This window comes from Zonotrichia leucophrys, chromosome 3 (assembly GCF_028769735.1).
Source record: "Zonotrichia leucophrys gambelii isolate GWCS_2022_RI chromosome 3, RI_Zleu_2.0, whole genome shotgun sequence".
Lineage (NCBI taxonomy): Eukaryota > Metazoa > Chordata > Aves > Passeriformes > Passerellidae > Zonotrichia > Zonotrichia leucophrys.
This window is the reverse complement of record NC_088172.1, coordinates 22,215,410-22,241,866: the sequence shown is the minus strand read 5'-3', so window position 1 is coordinate 22,241,866 and position 26,457 is coordinate 22,215,410. Positions and strand designations below refer to the sequence as shown.

The following is a 26,457-nucleotide window of genomic DNA, read 5'->3' as shown; positions in this document are numbered from 1 at the left end:
CCGACAGGTCCCTGGAGACCGTGGAGAGGGAAAAAGAGCAAACCTGCAGATGAATAGTGTTTGAGACAGCAGTGTCATAGTTAAACTATATGCTACAAAGACAATACGATATATCCCAGCACCAGAAATGGGTCAGGGATTAGGGCAGCACGTCTGCCGTCTTGGCAGAAATCAAACTGCAGCCTGCGCTGGGACTTGAGCTGGGTTAGGTACCACTGCCTGTGTCGGGAGCAGACCCAGAGTACAAATAACACAATGTGAAATGGCTTTTAAGAAACTGAAAAGCGGGTCTAATTCTGGGAATCCTGACGAGGGTCTCAGCTTTGAAGCGCAGGAGAGAATGGGACCTGCGCCGGCAGCCACCTGAACACCCCGGAGGCTCGGCGCGGCCAGCGGGCGGGCGATGCCGGGGCCCGCGGGGCTCCAGCCGGGGCGCTGCGGCTCCTGCGGCAAAGCCCCCGGCCCTGCCTCACGCAGGGGAGCGGCGCCGCCGCCCCGCTTACCCCCGGCACGGCTCCCCGGCCCCGCCCGGAGCTGAGGGAGGGAGGACCCGGCGCTCCCCGCCCGGCGCCACACGGGGGGAGTTTCCCCTCAGCGCGGGCAGGTGGGGCCGCTCCGCCGCCCGCCCCGCCTCAGCCCCGCGGGGCAGCGCGGGCAGCTCACGGCTCGGCCGCTGCCCCTCGCCGGCAGCCGCCGCCAGCAGCAACAGGTCCGTGCCCGCTCCTCCCTCCGCCTGCCAGGCGAACAAAGGGGCCGAGTGCGGCCCCGCGCCCGCCCGGCCCCTCCGCCAGCCCGGCCCCTGCGCTTCAGCCATTTGCCTCGCCTGGCACCGCGGCGCCGCTCGCCGCCGCCTCCCGCTCCGCCGCCTGGGCCGGGCGGCGCGGCCGCTGCGCTGCGGGAGCTGCCCCGGAGCGGCGCGGGGCTCGTCGGCCGAAAGGTGAGCGGGGAGGCAGCGCGACGGGAGCGGGGAGGGCTGCTGCTGGTGTCTGCCGATATCTGCGGTAAGCACCGCGACGTGGAGCCGCGGTAGCCGCGTGTGTGTGAGACGGGTTGCTGGAGCACTGTCAGGTTTAATCGTGTTCCTTTTCTCTTCTGGCCCCCTTAATCCACCTCCTCTGGGCTGCGGGGAGGCCGGGTGTATCCCCACATCCCTTCTCCATATGTCGCAGAGGAGCCAGCCCTGATGCCTGCGTATTTTATTTTATTTTATATTTTTATCCTGCTGACCTATTAAAAATCGAAATTACTCTCTACACTAACGTTTAGGGATGTGTAACAGCAGGAGATTGCTTCCCGCTATAAATTCTTCATGGCGTGCTACTCCATCCTGCTAAAAGCAGGCGCAAGCCCCGGGTGAGCATACGCGTGCAGGATTTGGCAGGGTAGAAGATGCTTCAAAAAAAACTTGAACTGAATTTCAGTAGGTAGATTTTTATGTCTGGTGATTTAAAGCAACAAAAAGCAGACTTCTGAACCCAAACTTACACATAGCACAGAAAAAGACAGTATTAAATCCTATAGCCAACTTTTTTCACCCATCAGGAAAAAATAAAACCCTCTAGAAATAATAATATTTTGTAAAGCTTTTCCACAGCAATTAAACCAAACAATAGAAAACTGGAGCAAAAACCTAAGGAAAAAAAGTAGGGCAATAAAAAAATAGAATAGCAATAAAATAGAACAATCTTTCTGTATGATCTGAGGAGCAAAAGGGCTTCTCTGTTTTCCAGGGACTTAACCATCTGTCTCCCGAAAAGGAATTAAGTGGAATATTCGTGGAAAATAATAATTAAATTGTCAGTCGTATTGACAAAGCAATATTTCCTCTCTTGTTTAACTGCTTGGCCCATCCTACTTGTTCTGCATTCTCCTCTTCCCAGGACCCATCACACAGCATTTATTCACTCTTTAATTAGGACACCCAGAGCATGCCAGCGGGATGCTCTGGTCATCCACTGCTAATGTCACTGTCTGGTGAGAACCTGCCAAGAGCCAAGGACTGGTCCTGTACCTGCCCCAGCTCCTCTGTGCTCTGCAGGACTCGCTCCTGGCAGTGGAGCCACTGAAGTCAGTGGTGCCACTTTGACGCTGGAGTTTGCAGGACTGCACCTTGATAATATCAAAAGGCTGAAATCTGTAGTAGCTTCCTTTCTTTTACAAAAGCTGTGTTTGCATCACTTTTCAATATAACAAATAGTCCAAAGAGATGGACAGACTTGAAATGTCAATAAATATTAGAGCACCATTATTTGGCAGGAACATTCAATTAAAGTCATTAACTGGCTTTACTATAGTAAAGCAGGATTATAGTATTTAGGGCTGGCCTGGGTTACCATAGAGATGACGATGTGGTGAGATGGCTGCATCCAGATCCTACTTACCAGGGGTTTCAGCATCCTGTAGTATCCTGTTGCAAGAGGATATTAGGGGCAGCTGACTGCTAGAGAAGGGTATAATAAAACATGAAAGGGAATCCTGCAATTTATTTTAAGGTAGAATTGAACTTTTTTTTTAATACTATTTTTTTTTTCTTGGTGGGATCCTTTGTGGATTTTGCAGGTATTTTTCTGTTTATCCCTACTGACACTATACAGCATTGCAGTTGGGAGTCTGTTTCTTGCCTCTGAACAGAAGCAGAGAAGTCATTTTATGCCACTTCACATCCTTGAAAATACCCATTTAAAAAATGAGCTCATTTTCATTGTATTTTTTCTCATTAGCCTTCTCAGAACATGACATTTTTACTCTTGATGTTTTAGTTTTCAGTGAAATTGTCATCATCTATTGTTTCTGCTTGATGTTTGGTCTCAGTGTTGTTTTGTCAGCGAGCAGGCATGATTAGTTCCTTTCATTGGAGAAGAATTACTTTATAGCAGTTCAGGGTTTGACAACCAGTTTAACCTGATGTGTGACTGAGCTCTCGTTGAGCAGGAGGGGACCCTGCTCTTTCCCTAGCCTGGGCCATACATTCCTGCCCAGTTCCCTGTGCCAGAACTCTTCACCATGTGACAACACAGGGAATCTACAGAGATTTTGCCTTCTCCTGCAGTTAATTAAGCAAGCACTCAGTTTACACTGCAGATGTTGGCATTACCAGTGGAGTTAGTCGTGTGAACAGTGTTTAAATCTGTGTGTAACTCTCTGCAGGATCAGGACCAATTGATTGGCAATGCTGCACCCTTTTCTTCATCCTAAAGTGCTCCTTGGATGCTAACTGGCAGTTTTGGCTTCAGAAGGATTACAAGACTGGGTCAGTATTGTATATGGGTGATTGAGTGTTAATGCAAAAAAGAGCTGGCTGGGTGGTTTTATTCTGCACTGCACATTTGGTACTTCCCAATAAGTTTCTTTCTTATACCTCTTCAGTGAGGATGGCAGGACTCATGATTGATTAAGTCAGTTTATTTAATGCAAAACAAGCGTGAGAAAAAAATCCAGTGGTTCTACAGATTTTGTACCGTGTGTCAGAGGGAGAAGAAAGATGTGTCACATAAATGCTTTTCAGGTGGGATGTTTCACAGGCTGCCATTGCTGTGTCTCTGGGTGAAACAGACAGTGTGACAGCCTTTTTTAACTCACTTGGAAACACGCCAGAAACCACAATCTTTCTATACAAATCAACATATGTTGGTCAAGCAGCTTCCATGCTGTTATGTAGTCTGTCACAACATGATTTGCATTAATTGAAGTTATTTTACATTTATGCATTCATAGATTAGCACAAGCTCTTAGTTGTTTTTCTGGACACTGACTCGTCCAGGAGTACTTAAGGAGCTAGGTAAGTTTTGCATCTCAGCTTTGGCTCTCTAAGTGCTTGTAGGCTCCTGGACTTCTGAATCATTTCAAACTATCAACCTGTCAGAGTTATACAATAGTTGTGTTTTTTTCTTCTTGGAAGCAGTTCTGTTTTTTTCTCTTTCCCCCTTTCTTGTAAGTAGATTGAAAAAACAGGGCCTAAGCTCTGGAAATGAACTCTTGTTTCTGCAACCCATATTTGAGGTGTTAGACAGAAAGAACTAAAAGCCAGCCCTTTGCTGTGGGAGTGGCAAGTGAAACAAATGTTCTGATTCCGTCAGTCAAAGACAAATCCATTCTTGGGAGAGTTTTTCTCTTATCCTGTAGCTTTCTTTCATCTTTTCTTTTTACTGCAGCTCCCTGCATTGCTTCAGTTCAAAAAAAAGCTACCGTTTACATTTGTCTGTACAGTTGTGGTGGATTAACCCTGGCTGGATGCCACGTGCCTACTAAAGCTGCTCTGTTACTCCTGAGCTGGACAGGGGAGAGAAAATAAAGCGAAGTCTCATGGGTCAAGATAAGCACAGTGAGCTATCACTCACAAGTTACTGCTACAAGCAAAACAGAGTCAACTTAGGGAAATCAGAGTAGGATAATGAGAAATAAACCCAAATCTTAAAAACATCTTCCCACCGTACTTCTCTTTTTCCCAGGCTTAACTATACACTTGAATTCTTTACCTTTCCCCCTCCCCTAGAGGTACAGGGGGAGAGAGACTGGGCATTGTGGTCAGTTCATCATGTTGTCTTTGTTGCTGCGTCTTCCTCACAATCTTCCCCTGTTCCAGCAAGGTTGAGGGATGGGATGAACCATGGGAGAAGGTTCTCCACAAAAGTCCTTCCCATGGGCTGCTGCTCTTCACAAACTGCTTCAGCATGAGTCCCTCCCTTAGGGTACAGTCCTTCAGGAGCAGACTGCTCCAGCCAGGGCTCTCTGTGGGGTCACAAGTTCTGCCAGCAAATCTGTTCCAGAATGAGCTTCCCACAGGGTTATGGCATCCACAGCGTCCACCTGTTCCAGTGTGGGATCCTCCACAGGCTGCAGGTGGATCTCTGCTCCACTATTAACCTCCATGGGCTGTAGAGGCAGAGCTGCCTCACCATGGGCTGCAGGGGACTCAGCTCCAGTGCCTGGAGCACCTCCTCCCTCTCCTTCTGCACTGACCTTGGAGCCTGCAGATCTGTTTCTTTCACATATTCTCACTCCTGTCTTCTCTGGCTGCAGTTTGCTCCTGCGCAGTAGCTTTTTCCTCTTCTTAACTCTGTCATCGTCCCAGAGGCACCACCACCATCACTGGTGGGCTCTGCCTTGGCCACTGGAGGGTCTGTCCTGGAGCTGGCTGGCCCTGGCTCTGTCAGACGTGGGGAAGCTTTTGGCAGCTCCTCACAGAAGCCGCTGCTGCCGCGGCTGCAAAAACCTTGCCATGCAAAGCTGGTACAACAGTGTCAGAAATCCAGATGCTCACAAAGTTAATTGGAATTTTCCTTGACTGCAGTGGGGTTGGGGTTTAAGGTCATGTCAGACTCTGGTTTGATCAAAATTCTCTGTGAAGCTTAGGTGGCAGTTTCTAGTTGCAGGCTACTATCACAAGCCTCATTCTCTTCAAAGCCATGGAAGTGAGCAGTATACAAACATACTTCTTCAATAGCAATTGATAATTGAGTTTTAAAGTTTGGTTTCCACAATTCATGCAGAAACAGCAAAAGTAAATGTCATTTGAGTGTATTGTGTGAGCTTTGGAGTTTGTCAGTGCCATGTGTCCCAAGAAGTATTTAATTTTGATCTTAGGAAAACGAGGGCAAAGACTGTTCATGTGCGTTCATGTGATAAAATTCACTGGTGCTGCTTCTTTTTGTTCAGGATGAGGTCTGTATCAGTCATTCTCCGTGAATGACCTTTGAGACAGGCAAGAGAGTTGGAAGAATCTCCAATAGTCCAGCTCTCTCTCTAATAGTCCAATACCTGGATAATATTTCTGCCGAGGCTTGTACCCCCAAAATCAGGCAGCTTTTCACATGACAGGGGCTGAAAAACCTCAGTATCTGGTTTGAGATGTTGCTGATGTGTATCTAAAATCTTTCTAGAAGCAATCAAAGTTTAGACTTCTGACTGAAACATCAAAATCTCTAAATGGTCAGAACCACAAGCCAGGATCCCTGAATCTAAGCTTCTTCTCATGGCTCCCAAATCATAACCATAAAACCAAACATTCTGGGCCCTGTCTGTACACTTCTGTCCAGATTGCAAACTAATAAATGCAAGGATAGCACTGTGACTGTTGAACATGCTGCATATTTAACTGCATGCATTAGCAACCCTTTATTCTGTAGCACTTGAAAATGACAAGTTTGAGTCATGGATTAGTCAGACATACTACAGTATTTACTTCTACTCTATGTCAAGAAGTCCTAAAGCAGATAGGACAGTTCTGTGATCATAATCATCCTTCAAGGTTGTGTTGCCAGTCTGGATGTCTCTTCAGAAAGAGCAAGGATCATTTGGGGGAGAGAGAATTCCTAAGTGAAAAACAGCATGTACATTTCTTCAAGGCATTCAGGATTATCTATTTGACACCTGCTTTTCCATCCAGGCCATTGGCCAGAACAGAGAAACCAGATAGACGTGAGGTGAATGATCTGAGCAGAGCAACGTTTTGACCTAATTCATCCAAAAGTTACTGGCTTGGTACAGGAGTAAAATTCTTTGGCCTTTTCTTGCAGGAATAAGATTGCATAACCAGGCAATCTTTTGTATCCCTTTAATTTAGATACCTGTTGGCCCCGTTCAATGGAAAAACCCATTATAGTGGGAGATACTGAATTGCCTGCTCTAAATTCTTGTTGTAGAAGTAGAGCTTAGTCAGAAAAATTAGTGCCAGAAAACCTTTCCTGAACACTCAGGCTCAGCATATGAAATTCACATTATAGTAAAGAATGCTATGCATTCAAGGCAGAAAGTGTCAGCCCATGAAAATAAGAGTATTTTAATAGAAACCTATTTTGTTTTTGTCTCAGAATAGTCAGCAAGTGTTAGCTTCTACTAATGTGAACAGCATGCATTACACTCAATTTTCTCTTCTTTCCCTTTATAATTCCAATGATTACATAAAGTCACTTAATACTTTGTTAAGCCCTCCAGTTGCATCATTGCTGCTAAAAGCATTCCCATTGTTTGGTGAAATCCGGGCTGACAGCCTACAGGTACTCCTGATAGTAAAGGCTTGCTGCAGAAGTACCTATGACTGCAGCATGCATTTCTGCTTTGAGGTCACGCAAGTGGTTTTCAATCCCAGCACAAGACAGAGTGGCTTAGATCTCCAGGCAATATAGCTGAGCCCTGATCCTCTAAAGGCAATGGGAAGAAGTACAGAAACTTTGTTTTTGTCAGGGAGCAGAACCCAGGATTCTTCTTCCTCACCCTCAAAAACATTTTTTATTGTTTCTCTGAAAAGTAGTAACTGCTTTAGTCTGAAGGACTAAAGTGACTAAAGTCTATGAAGTGACCTTCCGTAGACTTGATGGTTTGGGCACTTGGTTGATATTCAGGCAAAGGAAGGGGTAGTGACAAGTTTCCCATGGGGCTTGGTCAAAGCTCTGATTGTTGCACAGAAAGGCAAAGTAGCAGCAAAAGTCAGTATTGCTGTCTTTTAAAGTAATTCAGGTATATTTTGCAGAGGATTCTGGGCTGAGGCACCCAAAGAAAGAACTGAAGTCCCCTGATGGCACAAGCTAAGCACTTCATCACCATGGTCTTTACTGGCTAGCCCTTGGTAGCTCTCATGCACTTATTTTTGAGGATCCAGATCAGTTGGCATCTAATTGTACCCACCCATGCATATGTGTGCAGAACCTGTGTGTATGTTCCAGATTCCATTCCAGGAGCTGGTTACAGCATTGCTGTGCAGCTGAGACACAGCATCAGTCTCTCTTGCAGGAGAGCTGGGAGGTGCATCCCACCCACAGTTAAATTCTGTGTGGGCATATGGCCCTATGTCTATCCACCTTGGCCTGATTTTCATGAAATAAAATAAAAGAAGTCAGCCTCCTGTGAGTAACCTAGTAGGCTACAGTTATAGGACCAACAGCAAAGTGTACCAGCAGCATTTCTGCCATGGCAGAGAGAAGCCTGTGCAAGCTGATTCCTTCTTTCAGATTAGGGCTGTCATGCGGGAGGCTTTGCTCTGCTATCTGATCTGGCTGTCTTAGGTCTTACATCTTTGCTGCATTGCCAGCTGCCAGATAAACCTGCCCTCAAAGCCAGCCTTTGCTGTGTTTAGCACTGTGGCAGGTCTCTCCGTATTGAATCCAGCCCAAGGTCTGTGTAGAGACAATGTCTGCAGGAACCTGGACTTTTTCTTGAAATCAAACTGCCTGTAATGTAATTTTTAAGGTTTTGCAGCTAAACCTTAGTTTTTAACTGTAAACCTTAAGTTTGAGGAAGTATCTGGGCAAAGAAACCATATATGAGCTCCAGAAATGGGAAGGGTGCCATTCATCATGTATCTAAAGGACCTCTGCCTTTCTTAGCATCACTTACTTAATTTGTCAATAAACCAGTGAAACTGTTCAGTTTCTAAAAGTGGGGCTTTTTTTTTCTCTTAAGTACCAGATCTAGAGTTTGTCTGACAAAAAAAGTATTTTCATTATTGCCTTCTCTAGAAGTTTTTCTTTTACTTTCTTTTCCTAGGTGTAAGTCTCAGAAAAATGGGACTGTTTACTTCCCTTTGAAGTCTGTTGTTACCTCTCACATTCATTCTTTCTCAAGCTCAATGGTGACATAGTTTGGCAGATTTCTGGTGCTTTGGGCTCTTCAATCTGTATGTCCTTTCCATAATGATATAAAAGCAAAATCCGGTGTTATCTTCGAGAGGGAATTTAATATCCTCCAAAATTGTTACCCCATCTCCTGCATTACAAGCAGTACAGGGCAGGTGTGTTGGCAGCGTGTAGTACATTTGTGGAGATCAAGTGCAGTTCTGGAATGCAATACCAAGGCTGACTCTACTTCGATTTTCAAAAATCTCTCTAAACTGATTTGCTGGTTTGCTTGACTTGGCTTCTCAGTGGATATTCTCCTCCTTCTTTGTTAGCACCAACATTGCCAAAGTGTTTGTAGAGACTTTGAATATGTTTGCAATTTGTTGGCAATACAGTTGAATACTGAAAAGCATTTCTGCAGTCAACATTACCACATTACAGTACATTACACACTGATGCTTAAATGAGGCTTTTAATCATCACAAGTTGATGCTTTGCTTCAAGTCAGTGCTCCTGGTGTGTGGCATAAATCTTTTGCCTTGTTTATGCTTACACTTGGTTTGCTTAGGGTTTCTTCACCAGCCTAAGAAAGCCTTCAGCATGCAGAATTTAAGGTCAGAAAGGATTTCTAGATCAACTAGTCTGCTCTTGTCAAATTTTATTTACCCTCGCTTCCCAAGTGCCTTCCAGCAAGGCACATACTCAAGATCCCTTTCATCCAATCAGAATAAGGATCTTCCCATGTCACATGAAATGTCCATGTAGATCAGCACCCTGCCTCCCACATGAACCATAGTCAGGTATTGACAGAAGTGTATGGCAGGATACAAATGTGTATTTCTTCATGGGATACTTCTTTGTCTTTGGATATTTATACTCTGACAGTTTTCTCACTCAGGATCCTTCTAAGCTGAATGCACTTTTTGGGTTTTATTCTGTAGGTTTCCTTGAGCCCATCCTTCACTCTCCCCATCAATTAAACTTTAATTAACCACAATATGCTCTAGCTGTCTTTTTTCCTCCCCCTCAGCAGCATAAATCTTTTGCTTTGTTTACGCTTACACTTGGTTTGCTTAGGGTTTCTTCACCAGCCTAAGAAAGCCTTCAGCATGCAGAATTTTCATGTGCCTACACTTGTGCACAGTCATCAAGTCACAGAGCAAACATACCAAGCCCTGAAGAAGTGTCAGCTCTGCATTTCTCAGGCTGACTAAGGCTTGCTGTACTAGTTCTCCAGGCTACTAGCACAAGCCACATTTTCTCCAAAGCCGTGTGGCTGTTAGAGGGTTTCTAGGCTAGGTATCACCTTTTGCTTGGGAGCTGGTGTGCAGCATGGAGACAGAGTTAGCCTTTGTCTGGTTTCAAAATGCTGTTCTGAGTCTCTCACTAAAGTGGGGGTTTTTTATGTCTCTGAAATTCTTGGGTGCTCTTCTCTGTCTTCACAGATTTTTAAATGCTACTTCCAAAATGTAAAGCCTTAAGCATACATGCTTCCATCCATTCAACCACCATGTTCTGCTGGAAACCTACTAATGCTGTAGAGGCAAGGTAACATTTTCCCTGTGGGTATTCTGTATTTCCCAGCACACACATTCAAGGACTGCATTTATCCTTTCAGCTGTAGCACCACGCTGGTATGTTTGGTACTGCTGTTAGTTCAATGGAGTCTTAGCTGTACCCAGATATGATAAAAGCAACCAGACTTCAGTTTATCACAGACAGAACCACGTGCTCTCATGTTTAGAACTGTAGCTGTGAGCCCATGTGTAGAATTAGCAGCAATTCTGCATAAAAGGTTTCATTACATTCAATGTGGTGTGGCCATGCCATACTTATCTCTTGACTGTAGTGCATTAGTGATAAAAGTGCCACATCAGCCCTGGAGTTTTTCCCAAAGGTATTGTAATCACTCAAATCTTGTTTCTGACTGTTCTTTTTTTGTTAGACTTTTCTTTCCTCTGAGGGATATTGGAGAGAACTTGCACTTAATCTTTGCTAGATTTTCTTTTGTAGGAGTGTTATTTCCTTTTTGTTGTGAGAATTCCTCAGAGACACTACTCCTCCCTAACTATTTCTGAAGAGTCCAAACTGGAAGGAGCTCAGAAAGATAGCTTTCTTTTTAGAAAATGTTTGTCTCTATGAGTATAACAGTTAGGAAACCTTTTCTCTGGTCATGATGACTGTTTAGAACTTGTATATTTTTGGTTTAGATTTGTTAGCTATAGTATTGATTTAATCAAGCTTTTGATAATATTTTTATTATGACTTATTTCCTCTCTCTCTTCCTCCCTGCCCAGACACACACAGCCTTTTCTTCCTCTGAGTTTCTGATGAGGAACTGCTGTCCATCTGTTTCTTGTGTGGTCTGTAGTCATAAGCTGCAATTCTTAAATGTTGATTTTTCTTTGTGGTTGTATGAAAATGTTGTAGTTATGAGATAAAGACCAATTCATACTTCTATTACGTATTGTCAAAAAATTACAGCACCTTAAGAGGTCAAAATTTGCATCCACACATGAATGTGAAAGCAATACTATAAAAGCCATATATCCAGCAGTCAGGGCAGGACACTAGGATTGTAACATATCCAACTTTAAAAAAGGGAGAGAAAAAACTATTCTTTATATTGTTTTTCTTGAGATGGCACATTGGAAGATAACTGTATTCTTTTCTTACAAATAGGAGGTTAATCAAGTGGTTAAGATTTAGAGTTTAATTCTGTAATGGGCTCCAGTAATTCAGGACCTTTCAGAGAAATGGCATCTTTATGCTCCAGATGTTTTCCCCATCTACAAAGAGAACATTTTTTCTTCCAAATTTCACAGATCTACTCAGTGACCAGGAGTGTTGCAGACTATTTTTATAAGTATACAAACCACTCTACACTTGACATTGCCTACACTTCACCCTGGCCAGTTCTACTTTCAAGTCATTGTTTAGTTTTTAAAATAAATATAAGGGATGTTATTTCTCTTTTGATGATCCTGCCTCTTTAGAAGCCTTAATCATCTCAATCAGATTACACCCCTATCCCAAGGGACTTCTCTGCTGAAGTAAAAGTTCAGCAGTCCAAATTTTTATAAAAGCTTTTTTTCTGGATTAAGGTGGAGCAGAATGGTAGTGTGTTATTTCTGAACTGGTGAGTCTCTTGGAGAGGATAGTCTGCTTATGTAAATTAGAGTTGTTTATGGTAGAGAAAGCACTGCTTTTATTTACCATGAGACTGAGTCAGAGCTGTTTCCATTTGTGAACTGGAGAGAAGTAACCCAATTCCTCCCACATGCACATATTCCCTGGAGAAAGTGGGTCTTGCTAGGGGAGGTTTGGATCAAAGGCTATTGGCACTGCACAAGAAAAACGAGGAGAGAACAATTCAATACAAGCATTTAATTGGATTTTATCAGAAGGACTGCCAAATGAATGCAATGCCAGGAAACTTTACCTGCAGCTCTTTATTACAGTTTCTCTGTCAGAAAAACTGTGCCTTCTTATCTGTGCTGTTACTTGAGCAATGTCTTACAGCGTTTGAGGTTGGGGCCACACATTCAGGATATTGTGTGTCATTGCCAAGTCTGTAAATACAGTTCATGTTTGTTGGCAGCTCCTCTGTCCATTAAGATTACATCATCCCTAGACCAAACCCGTGATAATGAAAACATTTTCAGAACAAGTAATTCAGCTTCTGACTTAAAAGTCCCCAGTATAAAAGGTGACCTCAGTCCATAAGGTACCATGTACTCTCAATAAATTGCTTCCTTTTCCAGTACCTATCCTGTTTGTGACTTTTGAAAAAATGTTAAAACCAAGTTTATTTTAAGCCAAATGAGATTGTCGGGTGGTCAAATTCTTCTGAATCATCACAGCTATCAAGTATCTTCTGCAGTTCTGTACTTTTTGAATATTCTGTCTGCCAGAACAGCAGTACAGCTCTTTGATCACTGTAGGTAAGAAAAGAGTGGAGGAGAAGTTCAGTATTGTATTTCCATCAGGGCCTTTCAGCATGTTCCTGTTTCATTCTAAATCCATGACCTTTTAACTCAGATCAGTCGTGTTGCTCAATAATGGAAAGGTTCCACTACTTCTCTGAATTGTTTTTTCAGTTTCATCTTTGTGTAATTCTTGTGTTTTGTTTTCAACTAGACAGAGGTGCTGGGATTGCTGGAGTGGTCTTTGCTGTCCTGGTCACTGCTGTCATGGCAAAGTCCTCCAAACCCTCTTTCAGCTTTTCTAAGTCTTCAGCATCCCCATATTCCTTGTTCCTTGTTGTCTTAATTGTATATGGTACTTTAAGTCCTTCTCATGCTCAGCGTGAAATTCAGCATATTCTTGGTAATTAGCTTTGGATATACCAGAGGATAATTTTCTTCAGAATTCTGCTGCTTCCCATTAGCAAGCAATGCTATGAGTCTTTCCTTCTCCTTGAGATTCCTCAGGGGAATTGTAGTGGGTTAACACAGATGTTTGTTACAAGCTTCTTTATCAATAACATTTCAAATGTGTCAAACCAGACTTCTAAACCAAGCAGATATTTGAATGTGGGAAAAGGTATGATTATGTGCTTGAGGAGGATCTCACTTTTTTTTTCTTTTCCCATTAGCTGAGAAAGTTGAAAAGATAAGTTTTTCTGGTTATTGTGTTAACTACTTTGAATATTCTAAGTGGTGATTTTCCTTTGGGACATAAGGCAAGAAATGCATTTCACTGTAGAGAGATATTACTGGTATTAGAGTTACTGTTTTTGACTTTTCACATTTAATCACCCATACTTCTAATTCTTGGTAGCATTCTCTTTCATTCTTCCTTTATAGTTTCACTCGCAAAATCAAGCCATGACCGAGAGCTTGAAACCATCTGAAGCTACTAAATCCTTCTTGTAGAGGGGGTACATAAGTAGAAGTTAGGAGAAGTGGTGTCAGAAGTGAGGTGTGTCAGGAATGGCCAGAATATTGTTAGTTGCAGTAGTTGCTCTGTGTACTGTTAAGGGTTGATGGAAAACAAATTCACATCAACAGGGATGCTGCCCAGTACATCTTCTATAGACACACTGAGCGTGCACACATCACTGCCAATCCTTTTGTCTAGTTAAGACTTTACTGAAAAAACTCAGTAAAGCTTGACCTACAGAGTTTGGGTTTGCACAGCAGGAAGTCTGCCACTAAAGCTAGCCAAAGTTTATACAGTCATAGAAAGTTCCTAAGTCCCAGATTTTTAAACACTCAGATGAGGAATACAAAGTTGGTGAAATCTACAAATTCTAATAAGTTTTAAAATGCTGTTGTTGTGGCCTGAAAGCCTTCAATACCCAAAAATCAAACCTTAGCATTGATTTCAGTCTAACTGAATGTGATCAAATGGAGTAGAAAGCCCTTTACCAGGCAAGTGCACAAAATAAAGCACCATGAAGAAAGACTGATATTATCATTTAAGTAAAGTTTGCATTGCAAGTATGGGCTTCTAGATTTCCTGTCTGTGTTGGGGATTTCCAGACAATGTCACTTACCAATTATGCTTTCAGTAAAAAAAAATATTAAAAAGTTAAATCTTCCTAATGCTAATTTAACAGAGTAAATGAATCATGCCTGCTAAAAGGAAGCCACAATGCATATTTTACATAGAAATGAGTGTTCCTTGAGGACTGTGAAAAAACTGACAAAGGGGATTTTAATGGAAATTAATAACCTCCTTAAAAATAGAATCAGGACTGCAGATACTTACTTTATTATATTAAGTACATTCAGACAATTTTTATGCGTCACTCATCAAAACTTAAACCAAGTTTTGATGCTTGGTTCCAAGTCTGGGAAATTCATAAACAAACATGAGGCAAAGAAATGGCAGTTCATTAAATTCTAAAAACTCTACTTGTGAAATGAAGGTACAACTGGGTGGTGATTGTGCTGACAGGGACTAACCTATTTACAGCCATGCCCTCCCTGTATCCTGCCTTTTCCCATGGGAGACTTCATGTTCTAATTATCTATTGTGATTTTTTTTCCTTGCTTCTGCTTTTTATTAACAGAATCTTAAAATAAAGACATGATCTTTTTGAAGTCTGATTAACACCTTGCTAATGCTTTACAGCTACATATGCTGCTACACAAATGTGAGACTGCTCTTGTCCTGAGTACAGAAAAAATACTTTCATGTGTTTCATAAACACTTAGGATTATTAGCATACTTACAGTGTCTTTAAGATATTCTAGATATATTATTAAGGGAGACATAACTTTAATGCTCCCAAACTTCAAACTAAACAGAAAATCTATCGATTTTAAGAATAATAATATTTTTGTTTTAAACAGGGGGAATGCATGAGGAACACTGATATGAAGAGAACTTCCTGAAGGTCATGCCAGTGAAATTTGGCTAGTGGGGAATCGCCTTCCAGAATAGACTGCTGCGGCCTCAACCTTCCGCTGAAGCAGTTGCACAAGGTGAATACATTGTGATAGTACTCCCAAGCATCTGCCGTTAAAGGAGACCTTTGCTCATCACCCAGCGCAGTGTAGGGACCAGTTGTCGTGAAAAGGATTACAGTGCCTGCAGACTGCTTAAAATTTCTGCAGAGCAACGGGAAAACCAGAACTGCTTTTCAGGCTGTTGAGGTGCTCATCGGGGCGATCCCACCGAAGGAGCTCAGGTTTTCGGGGGTGAGCTGACGCGGGAGGGGGCCGAGCCGCAGGGTGGATCCCCGAGGAAAAGGAGAAGCGGCGACTTAGCCCCGGAAACCAGCGGCGGCCCCGCCTGCGAGAGCGGGGGCCCCGAATACTAATGCTGGGAGGCGGGAGGTGTGGGGGGAGAGAAGCCGGGGGGGAGCGAGGAAGGCGCGCATGCTGAGCGCTGTTGGGTCTGTCCCGCAGGTGATGGCCGCGCTCCGCACGGACCAGGCGCGCCGCCGGCGCAGGTAGCGCGGCTCCATGGAGGGCAGCGGCGCGGCCCCGGAGGAGGAGGAGAGCGGGGCCGCGAACGGCGCTCCCCCCCCGCCGCCGCCGCCCACGCCGGCCGCCCCCTGCGGCTTCAGCTCCTCCCTCTGCTTCAGCGCCGCCGCCGCCGAGTCGCAGCCGCCCGCGGCCGGCGGCCGAGTAGTGCAGAACCAGTGGGAGATCAACAACGCCGCCTGCCAGCCGGAGGAGGAGGATGAGGAGGTGGTGGGGCCGCGGGACCGGCCGCCGGAGGAGCCCGACCTGGTGATCGAGGTGTCGGGCCGCCGTATTCGGGCGCACAAGTCGGTGCTGGCGGCCAAGAGTGACTATTTTCGTGCCCGCGCCTCACGGGACGTCCTGCGGGTGAAGGGGGTGAGCTACGGGGCGCTGCGGCTGCTCATCGACTACGTGTACACGGCCCGCATGGGCGAGGTGCGGCACGACAACCTGGCCGAGGTGGTGAGCGGCGCCCGCGTCCTGCAGATGCCCTGTGCCCTGCACTGTGCCGCCGAGGCCATGCGCGCCCAGCTCTGCCTCGGCAACTGCTACCAGCTCCTCTGCCTGGCCAAGAAGCAGCGGCTGGCCGAGCTGCGGGAGGCTGCCTATCGCTTCATGAGCGACCATTACCTGGAGGTGCTGCGGGAGCCCAGCGTTTACGGGCGCCTCAGTGGCGCTGAGCGGGACCTCATCCTGCAGCAGCGCATGGACGCCGGCCGGCCCTGCTTGCTGGTGGCCGAGGTCAGCGACGCCTTCGAGCGGCCGGGTGGTGGCAGCCGGCCACAGAGCCGCGAGAGCAGTCGGCCACAGAGTCCCTCCTCCGTGGTGTCGCTGGAGGAGAGCGGCTCCCTCATTCACTATTACCAGGAGGGCAGCGGTGAGTGGAGGGTGCTGACGCGCCTGCCCGAGGAGGCCAACGCCAAGGGCTGTGCCATGTGTGTCCTCCACAACTACCTCTTCCTTGCAGGGGGCATCGTGACGGGGCCGGTGGGCACTGAGCCCAGGGCCCGCCTTTCCGACAAGGTCTTCTGCTACAACCCCCTGACTGACACCTGGAGCCAGGTGCGGCCGCTGGCTCAGCCCCGCTCGCAGCTCAAGCTGCTGGCCCTGGATGGTTACCTCTATGCTGTGGGGGGCGAGTGCCTCTTCACTGTGGAAAGATATGACCCGCGGGCCGACCGCTGGAGCCCCGTGGCACCTCTGCCCAAGGGTGCCTTTGCTGTGGCCCACGAGGCCACCACTTGCAACGGGGAGATCTATGTGTCAGGAGGCTCCCTCTTCTACCGCCTGCTCAAATACGACCCCAAGCGCGACGAGTGGCAGGAGTGCCCTTACAACAGCAGCCGGCGGCGCTCTGCTGACATGGTGGCCTTCAAGAGCTTCATCTACCGCTTTGATGTGAGCAGCGGCCGCGGCGGGGAGCAGGGCCCAGGCACGGGCGGCGGCGTTGAGGTTTTCCGGTACAACACGGTGGCCAAGTGCTGGAGCCAGTGCGCCAGCCTGCGGCCCAGCGGCGGCCCCGTGCAGCCCTTCCGCTGCGCCCCCTTGGGCAACACCATCTACTGCGTCAACCGGACCGGCACCCTCCGCTTCAGCCTAGCCCAGGACGGCGAGGTGGAAGCAGATGGTGGGCTCAAGGGCACCTTTGATGGGGAGCTTCTTAAAGCTCCCTTGGATGCCAAGGGTGTCCTCCTACCCTTCGTGCTTACCCTGCCTGAGAGGCTGGACAAAACAGGGGACCAGGAGGGCTCCCTCCCACTGTAAGGTGGCCAGCCTGGCTCTGGCCTCCTGAGAGGGGAGCTGGGTTGCAGATCCACAAACTCCCATCTACGCAGGGGACCTTCTCTGTTGTGTCTGCAGAGAAAAGGGACTTCCCCTTTCCTCCTCTCTGCTCTCAAGATGTTGAGTTGGTTTTAACTCAGCTGTAACTCTTCTCATGTTTGCTGGGCTTTGTGTCAAAAGCCAAGCACACAAAAGTAAAAGCTGCTATAAAGGATAATCTCTGGATTATGTTTGTGCCAATCCCCAGTCTGAGAAAAACGTTTTTAAACCTGGATTTCTAAAATATTCTTGACAACAGTGTCATAATGGGACGTTAGTGTTGGCTGTGTGTTTACACATAGTTGCAATCTGGGCTGGAGCCTTTTCTGTCGTTTGTGGTTTTTTTTCCCCTCTGGGATGATACTGAGGGATAAACATTGCTAGCGACATAGTTTAACTGCATTAAACCAACTACTTCCTGTGTTTAAAAAGTATAGGAAGAACATCTCCATCACAGCCTTTCATTTCTGGTGCAATAGATGGTTTAAGGAAGTTGTGGCACTGTATTAGTCCCAGGAATTTCAACCACAGATGAGGTTGATGAGATACCAAACTAATGTTTTAAGTAACACAAATGTGAGCCACATGTTTTACTTGGAATGCTAAGAAAAAGGAAAAAAAAAAGTCAAGTTACCGTTCTATAATGTGGCATTTTATGGTAGATATGAAATGTTGATATGTTCTTTAATTGAAAAAGGCAATGTTTTCTGTATGAAAAGATACTGTTTTATTACTTTTCTTGATCAGAGATTTTGAATTAGAAATGAACTGAAGCTGTTCAAATTGCAACCAATTGACATGACCTAGAGCTGGGGAAAAACTTTGTACTTCATATGCTTTTTAATTAACTGCAGGTCAAGGAAGGTTAACCTAAACCAACCTGTGGCAAAAGGCCTTTCCCACTTATTTTCAAGACCATCAAAAGGGGACATGGAAAATAGGAATGTGCTACACATACTATATTGTGCACTAGCATGATGTTACTTCCCTGTCTTTTGAGAGACTGCTTTATTTATTTTGAACTAATGATTGCTGTAATCAATAAGTCCTTGTTAATTGCAGTACGTGCTGATGGCATATGCTGTCATTGTGATTCTAAACTGCCCAAGAGTGCTGTTTGTGGGGCAGCATCCAAATGAGGCAAAACCATACAAAACTTCTTCCTGCCTGTGGAAAGTTGGAGCACACTTTTTGTCATGTTACTCAGAGCTGGAAAACATGAAATGTCTACACAGGCAGACTGTATTGAAAAGGGCACATGCGTTTATTTTATACATTTTATATTTTAAAAAAATCAGTAGGCAAGGCAAATGTTTTAGCTTTATGGTAAATCACTGAGAAACCTTTTCTGAAAAAAGAACCTGTGTTTTTGCTGGTACAATGCTGAACATTCAGCATGGAACTCACATGGACTGTGGAAGAGAATTGTTTATACTCGAAGCTCTAGTATAGATTCATATTCTAGAAAGACATAGGGACCTTGCATCAAAAAAAAGCAGATATTTTTATGTTTTATTAAGATGTTTTTGTTAAACAGGACTTTAGCATTCTTACACATAATTGCTAGTTCCAAAGGAAGGCAGCAGGCTCTGTCCTATGAAACACCATCAGTACAAAAGAGAATAGTGAACTTCATAGATACTTCTTTCTTTCTCTTTATTGTTTGGTGGTTGTTTTTTTGTTTTGTTTTTTGGTTTTTTTTTTTTTCTCTTCTCATTGCTGTTGCACAGGGTTTTAATGCAGCTGATCTGGTTAGTCATTCTATAGAAAACAGTGGTCCAGTCCTAAAGGTTCTTAGCCAAGTGAGCCTGTTCCCTAGTGAGCTAATTAAAGCATCAGCCAGGCAGGAGCTGTAGGCCTGCAGAGTGTGACATTTATCTTAGCCTCAGTACAGGTTGGTGCAGTGGAATTTAACATCTTTCACAGAATATTTGATTTAATTCTCAGATGAACATCCTTGGAAATATTGACTCTAGATTAAATTACAGCGTTGTAGTTTGAGCAGGAAAGAAAAATTACATGTTTGCTTTCAGCATAATTTTTATGTTAACTGTAGAAATTATTTCAAGCTGTGTAATGCAAAGCTGAGATGCATACTTAAACTAGAGATGTAAGTGCTAGGCCAGATTTTGAAATAGTAGCATCACCAGGAACACAAGGAAACGTCTGCTTTATCTTGCAATACAAGGCAATTTCATAGTTCAAAGACTTGTGTAGTATAGTTCTTATACTACAGTGTAGTGAGGTATCAAGCCAGGTTTTGCATTCCTGTTAATTAAGCATTTTCATTCTGCTAATCCATGAAAATGCTTCTAAATGAGTTTTGGGAAGTTTCCATGGTTTAAGATGTGACAATAATCCACAAACTTTTGGGATAGAAAGAACCATATCCTTTCTTCCAGTATTAATTGCTGTACACTATTAAGAAATACATTTCTACAGTAATAAGTGTTCAAGAAACCTGAAGTGGTTTGTGTTTTTGCTAGCTCCTATTTTTTAAAAAAAGTTGAATCAAGTGCTTACCTGCTTTCACTGTGTACACAGTGTCAGTGGGGAGAGTCTGGGCTTCATTAGTAGCTGTCTATCAAATCTGTTTCCTTTGTACACTGCGTAGTCACAGCCTGATGATTAACAACAGAGGCATGTTTCTAGCCAGATTTCCTTCCCTGTGGCCTCTGTTTCCTCCCTGGTAGGCCTGAGGCAGGTTTGCTGAGAATTGTTTTCTCCCCCAATTCTGTCTTCACAAAGAAACCTCCTCCCGCCTGCCCCCAAACTTGGGTACTAAAACCATAACTTAGTCTTCAGGCATTTAAAGACTGAAATTGTCATTCCAGAACCCTCTAGTTTTACTTAAACCTGGCACAACTGTCTCTTTGACATGTGGAGCTGCTGAGCAGTTCCCCTCCACCCATTTGGAACTGCTCAGAGCAGTTCCACACCTGCCTACCAAGTGGGATACCCAGAAACCACTGATGTAATAGGGTTTAATTTAGGTACAAACCGAAAGGCCAGGCCACCCTCAAGTTGTGTTTGCATGTGTGTTTTGCTTTTAAATCAGCCGTTTTCTCTAGAGAAGCCTGAACTGTACTGTGTTTGCATAGGAACACGGAGACCTGTGTGTGCTTTCTTAGCCTCCAAGCATTCAGTCCACATCTCCCACCCTCTGGTTGGTTGTCGATGGACTACAGGAACTCTTGGAGTTAGTCAAGGTAGTCATCCTCACAGAGTGATCTGAGACCAGTTAGACAGACATAGTGTCTGCCCTGCTGTCTTTCTTCCCCCTGAATCTTACAGTCCTCCCATTTTAATGGGACATGCAGGAGATGGTTGCCCTAATTTTTCAGGGAGTAATTTTTCGTCTCTACACTACTCCTGTTTTCAAGGTTGTCTTCTAGGGAATTTAGGCTTGAATTCTCATAAGCTTAGTGAGGACTGAACTGGGCCTTGCAGTTCATGTGTGTGTGTGTGTGTTCTCAAACCTTGATGGCTGCTCAGGAGAGGTACATGGAACCACATCCTGTGGCTCTTCCTCAGGGGTGAGCTTCATGCAAATCCTCCAAAAGCTCACACACAGGCTCCTGTACATTGAGTTCTGAGTAGATTCCAGGCCTCACCTCCTGGAGGGGTACTTCAGCATGGATCTTGTATGAGTTGATACAATCAGATGTGTTTTCTTTGGAAAGCTTTTGCAGACAGGCTCTGTGTTTTGGGTTACCAGTCTGAGGTGAGTTCCTCTCTATGCTGTACTGGGCAGCCAGACAGGTAATTTGGATTCTTCTCAGGGGTACCACCTTAGTAAAGAGGCATTGCAGTCCCTAACAATGAAATGCCTAAAGCCTTCATTGGACCTAAAACTAAATTCCCATTTCAATAAAGAAATGTGATTAACAGATGAAACTTTACTGTTTCTATCTACTAACTGGTTCTGTAAAATAGAGATCTTAATTGCAGCAAAAGCATGTGTACAGATTCTGTTTACACTTGAAACTAAGTCAAAAAAGTAATTGGCAAAAGAATAATGCTCTTTGATCAAAACTGGCACTGTTAAGCAACATGGGGAGGATGTTAGTCTTACCCTAGTAATGGCTAAAAATGTGCAGTTGCTGATGTAAATTCTATCCACAGAAAGTTTCTTTGTAAATCAATACCTGGTAAAATTTAAAGTGATGAAAGAATAAATTACTCACATGAAAGCCATACCTCTCCTGTGCTGTTTGATTGGCTCTCAGAGTGCTGTATCCTAGTTACCACTATTCATGAGTGGCTATTGCTTTTCCTGATTTACATCATGTATTCTGTTGACTGCTCCATAAATGTGTTAACCTTCATTATCACAAAACTTAACAGTGTTGCTGGTGCTTTGTGTCTGGACTGATATGTAGTGTTTTCTGCTGGAATTAATCCAGATCTAGAAAGAATCCTATCTTTGGGCTTTTTTTGTTTTTTTTCCCAGTAGCATTGCTCCTGGGAAACTTAAGAAAACACAAGAAGGGGAAACAGTAGTGCTGTTGAGCAGTCATAGTAAAAAGCATTTTATTAATTTGTTTTTTTTCTGCTTTTATTTTCCAAAGTGGATTGGCACTGGTTTAGCAGAACAGCTCTGTTTAGCTATTAGCAATAGTATGAGTCTGAGTACTATTGTAGCAAAGTATGTTTTTACTTATTTCCTGCCTCAATTCCTACTCTGAGGTAATGTAGTGCAAGTTTATAATAGTTCCATGCATTTACTAGGTTACTGGAACTATTCTGACTTCATATTACTGCTACTAGAAACAGAGATTGACACATCAGCTCAGTAAAATTGTGTGCTCAGAGTATGTGATCACACACGTTTCATTTGGTTTGGCCTACTGAATGCTGAGAGCTGCTGGAATGAACCCACTGGTATTAGGAATCAGCAGGAGTGCTGGTTTTGGCTGGGGTCAAGTTAATTTTCTTCACAGTAGCTGGTATGGGGCTGTGTTTTGGATTTGTGCTGAAGACAGTGTTGATAATAGAGCTGCTTTCATTGTTGCTGAGCAGTGCTCACACAGAGCCAAAGCCTTTTCTGCTCCTCACCCTGCCTCAGCAGCAAGGGGGCTGGTGGTGCACAAGAGCTTTGGAGGGGACACATCTGGGACAGCTGACCCCACCTGACCACAGGGATATTGCAGACCATTTGTTGTCATGCTCAGCATATAAAGATGGAGGAAGAAAAAGGAAGGGAGGACATTTGGAGTAATGGAGTTTGTCTTCCTAAGTCACCTCTATGTGTGTTGGAGCACTGCTTCCCTGGAGATGGCTGAACACCTTCCTGCCCATGGGAAGCAGTGTATGAATTCCTTGTTCTGCTTTGCTTGCAGGTGCAGCTGGTTATTAAACTGTCTTTATTTCAAACCAGTTTTCTTGCTTTCCCCCTTCTAATTCTCTCCCCCATATCGCTGGGAGTAGTGAGTGGCTGTGTGGGGCTGAGCTGCTGGCTGGGGTTAAACTGCAACAGCATGCCATTTTGGGGACTAACTTTCATGAATTACTCAAAGGAAAGAAATGGGAGTGAGGGATAGGGGGGAAGAGATTAGTTCAGAGTCAAAAGTACCTACTGTATATGCAGTTGAAACAAATAGCAGGGAAGGGAAACTACAGTGGGTACTTGAAACAGTGATGACTATAGGGCCAGGTTTTTTTCAAATATTTCTTGAACAGGCTAGGTTTTTTACCAATTATATTGCTGCTTCTTACCATTTTACACCTGCAATGCTTCTCAAACCACCACTGTGTTTAATAAGCAACCTTTCTGCAGGAGTCTTGCTTTGCTTTCAAGTCTTAGTGGATAAACCCTCGACAAATCTGTGAAATCATGAAATAACAATGTTGATGCTTCCACTTTCAACAGATGAATGCAAATTCTTTAGACACTGTTCACAGTTCAGGTGAATTATATGTGTAACTGATGTATTAATAGTTTCATTTTTGAAGCATATATAGGTAAAGCTTTTTATGTACTCCCAATTTATGTTGTAATGAAATAAATACTTTAAAAAAATATTATGTTCCCCATTAAGGATTTCTGGGTAATTGTGGTTTTTTTCTTTGTTATCCATCCGATCAGTAAATGGTATTATATTTTTTTCTTATAAAGCAAAGACAAAATTATACAAATTATCAGACAGGTAAATATTTAGGAAATGTTTCTAAAGCTAAGCAAAAAAAGGAATATTTTCATTTCACAGTGCCCTGGGTGTTTGGAACTTGAAATATTCTGCAGTGAAAGCATTTGCCTAAATGCAGATTAGCATATACTCCACTTAATTTTTATTTCCTTTTTTTTCTTTTATGATGTCAGTATGTTAAAGTGCATTATTCATTTATTGAAGCTACATGTAGGTTTTTCCAAGATACTCTCTTGCCTTATGTCCTACATGTCAGATTTTTGGCTGGTGTAGATTTACAGCAGTGTAAGTAAAAGCAGAATCAAATACAATTTAAATTCCCTACTTTGTCTCCTACTTATTTTCTCATCAGATATTTTGCTTGACATGAGGCCATATGACCTGTTTGAAAACTGCAATATTCATAGACTACGAGTGGTTGCACTTGCTGTAATTTCTGTTATTTCCTTACCTGTTGCAACATGCAAGCTTTCTTACATTTTCTTAAGAAGGGCTAAATTCTGCTGCTGATTAAACCAGGGTTAATCTGGAATAGCTCAACCAAACATCTTTGATTACCAAGTTGTTTTTTTTTTTTTTACTTTTGGCTCCAGAGTTTTGAGTCTGTGATAAAATCACTGGGGAAAATAAAAAGGAAAGCTCTGATCGAATAAGACTCAAGCAGTCAGTCACTTGAATGTGTTTTGGGTTTTTTTTTCTTCACTAGAATCTAAATTTTTAACTATTAATTTTTCTCTGTGTTGTGAACTACACATGGGAAGTTTCATGGCAATTTATCTCAAGCCTATACTCCTGCTTGATTCACTGAACATTTTGCTCCTACATCTCTCAGGATGCTTGGGCCCCAGGCTCAAGCTTCAGGTGTAGTCTGGTAAATTATGTGACTGGGTCCAATAACCTGTGCCATGGTCAATTTTCCAGTTTGGAAATGGTAAACTAAACAATTGTAGCACAAAAGATTCGGGTTTCAAAGACCTCTCAGTCTGGGCACACAAAATCCAAGATTGAGACAAGTAACAAAATGTTACTTGTTTCCAGGTATAATGCATCACTTATGTCCATGTATTCAAAATTCTCAGTAATTTTTCATATGAAAACATCTGCAAGCAGATGGTGTTGCCCTGTATTCCCCTGAAGGCAGAGAAGTGTTGCTGGAAAGACAAATCTTCAGCTGCTAGACTGTGCAAACAGGGAAGTCACACACAGCTGTGAACTCCCATGCCATACTGAGTAATTACCAAGTGAACAACATGTCATCAAGCATGAGTTTACAGCCTAAGGACAGATGTACCTCTCAGGGGTGGGGACAAAGGAAACTCAAATCAGTAGCTATTAGTGCTGGGACTATGCCTGGAAACAAACCCCATTCCTGTTTCAGGATTGCATCGTCTAGGCAGCTGTCAAGAGAAGAAGTCCTAGGCTAAATAACAGCATGTGGCTGAAAGAAGGTCGGGAAGCAATAAATGTGGCAGTACCTGCAGGCTTCTTCTTCAAGTGAATGTGAAGAGGATCTGTGTCTTATAAATGCCAACTGGAGCAGCTGCTGGTGAGCAAGCTCAGGCAGAGGGAGAGGAGCACGACAGCCTGGCAGCAGTGACACCTGCCTGGCAGGTCGCTGCTGGTGAGCAGTGGCCAGAAGGAGCTGAATGAGCATCCTCTGAATGACAGCTGTCCTGATGTGCTGTCCTTGGGAAGGACAGAGAAAGTGATACATGCCTGGCTGTCTTGTGCCATGCCCTTTGTTGCTGTGCTATCTCCCTGTGCTGGCAGTGCCAGTTCTCAAATTCCCTGCTGAGCAGGTTATACCTGGAGAGTCTTGAAGGTGATGACTTTTTATCTTACTTTTTTTAGTATTTCTTTTTTTGCCTGTTTTTTTTTCCTTTGTCTATTTTTGTTATGCAGTCTTCTGTTTTTTTACTTCTTTCATATTTTTTTTCCCTTTAGAGGTTTTGCATATTTGTCTCTCTACTCAAACATTTCAATAGGTAACACAGGGAATCTGTGAATTTGGAACAATTACCTATTGGAAATCGTTGAAATTCCTTTCCTCAGGAGGCAAACTCCTTCCGTAGCCTGGTAATTTTTTCCCTTAATACAGCCCTAAATTTTTAGATGAAGTGTGGAAGACAATGCATCTGCTTTTTGGCAAAATGGACCCATGAGCTGTTCACTTCCTAAGGAAACAGAGGAAGTTGTGAGCAATTAAATTTGTCATAATGCAGACTTGAGGCAAGAGTTCAGCACCTTTTGTTAAGGTGACCTGAGCTTTTAGTCACCTCAGAACTGCAGCTACAGAGAAAAGGAACTGCAGGATTAAAGTATCGAGCAGCTAGGAGGTCTTTGAGGAATAAAGAGCACAAACTGCAGCAGAGTAAAGTTAATTCCCACACCATTTAGAAACCATTATCTTAGTGGTCAGGGACTAATTTACTGACAGCTTGTTCACACATTACTGGTGAAGGTGGTTCTTTTTTCCTGAGTCATCACAATCCCCCCCTCCATGTCTCATCTCATCCTGTTCTCTTACCCACTGATTTGCAGTTCTTTGCACATGTGAAAAATCATTGCAGAGTCTGACAGTAGAAAATTTGTAGGAATTTTTTTCTATTTTGCACAGGTAAGCAGATCTGTCATCCTCAATGATGGATCATTTGTCTCCCCCATATATTTTCTAGTTAAAGAAAAACAAAGGATCTTTATTAGAACTAGAGAAATGAAAGCTGAATTTAAAAATAACTTTAGGGAATGCAAATAAGGCAAATAAAGTTTTTCCATCATTGACAGTCTCTTTTTAGATCATAATGAAGTCCTAGACAGGCAGAGACTCTTCTTAAAAATACATTTTAAACTATTAGGAAAATACAAAATAATGCAGGTCCATGAGAGAGTTCCTGGGTTCAGAGCAGCATGGTGCAGGAACTTCCATGGGTTAATTAAGAGAAGATGAACCTCTTTGCTTTACATTCTTACTGAAGTTCTCTGCTCCTGTGTGTCTACTGAAAGCAAATGCTGATT

At 43.7% G+C, this 26,457-nt stretch overlaps 1 protein-coding gene across 4 annotated transcripts; it reads left to right on the top strand.

The window, feature by feature from the left end:
* The first annotated feature begins 579 nt into the window (after positions 1 to 579).
* Positions 580 to 21,492, top strand: KBTBD11 (kelch repeat and BTB domain containing 11). Of its 4 annotated transcripts, none has more exons than XM_064707610.1 (4): positions 580 to 937; positions 3,148 to 3,250; positions 14,855 to 14,986; positions 15,413 to 21,492. In XM_064707610.1, the coding sequence occupies exon 4, from the start codon at positions 15,470 to 15,472 to the stop codon at positions 17,234 to 17,236; it is 1,767 nt and encodes a 588-aa protein (XP_064563680.1). In that variant the 5' UTR covers positions 580 to 937; positions 3,148 to 3,250; positions 14,855 to 14,986; positions 15,413 to 15,469; the 3' UTR covers positions 17,237 to 21,492. The 4 variants fall into 4 exon arrangements, with proteins under 4 accessions (XP_064563680.1, XP_064563681.1, XP_064563684.1 ...); XM_064707611.1 differs by having other exon boundaries at positions 580 to 1,001; XM_064707614.1 differs by lacking the exon at positions 3,148 to 3,250.
* The last annotated feature ends 4,965 nt before the right edge of the window (positions 21,493 to 26,457 follow it).

Bases quoted from the DNA above. Each gene is read 5' to 3' on its own strand.
- KBTBD11 (XM_064707614.1), top strand. From the start codon at position 15,470: ATGGAGGGCAGCGGCGCGGCCCCGGAGGAGGAGGAGAGCGGGGCCGCG.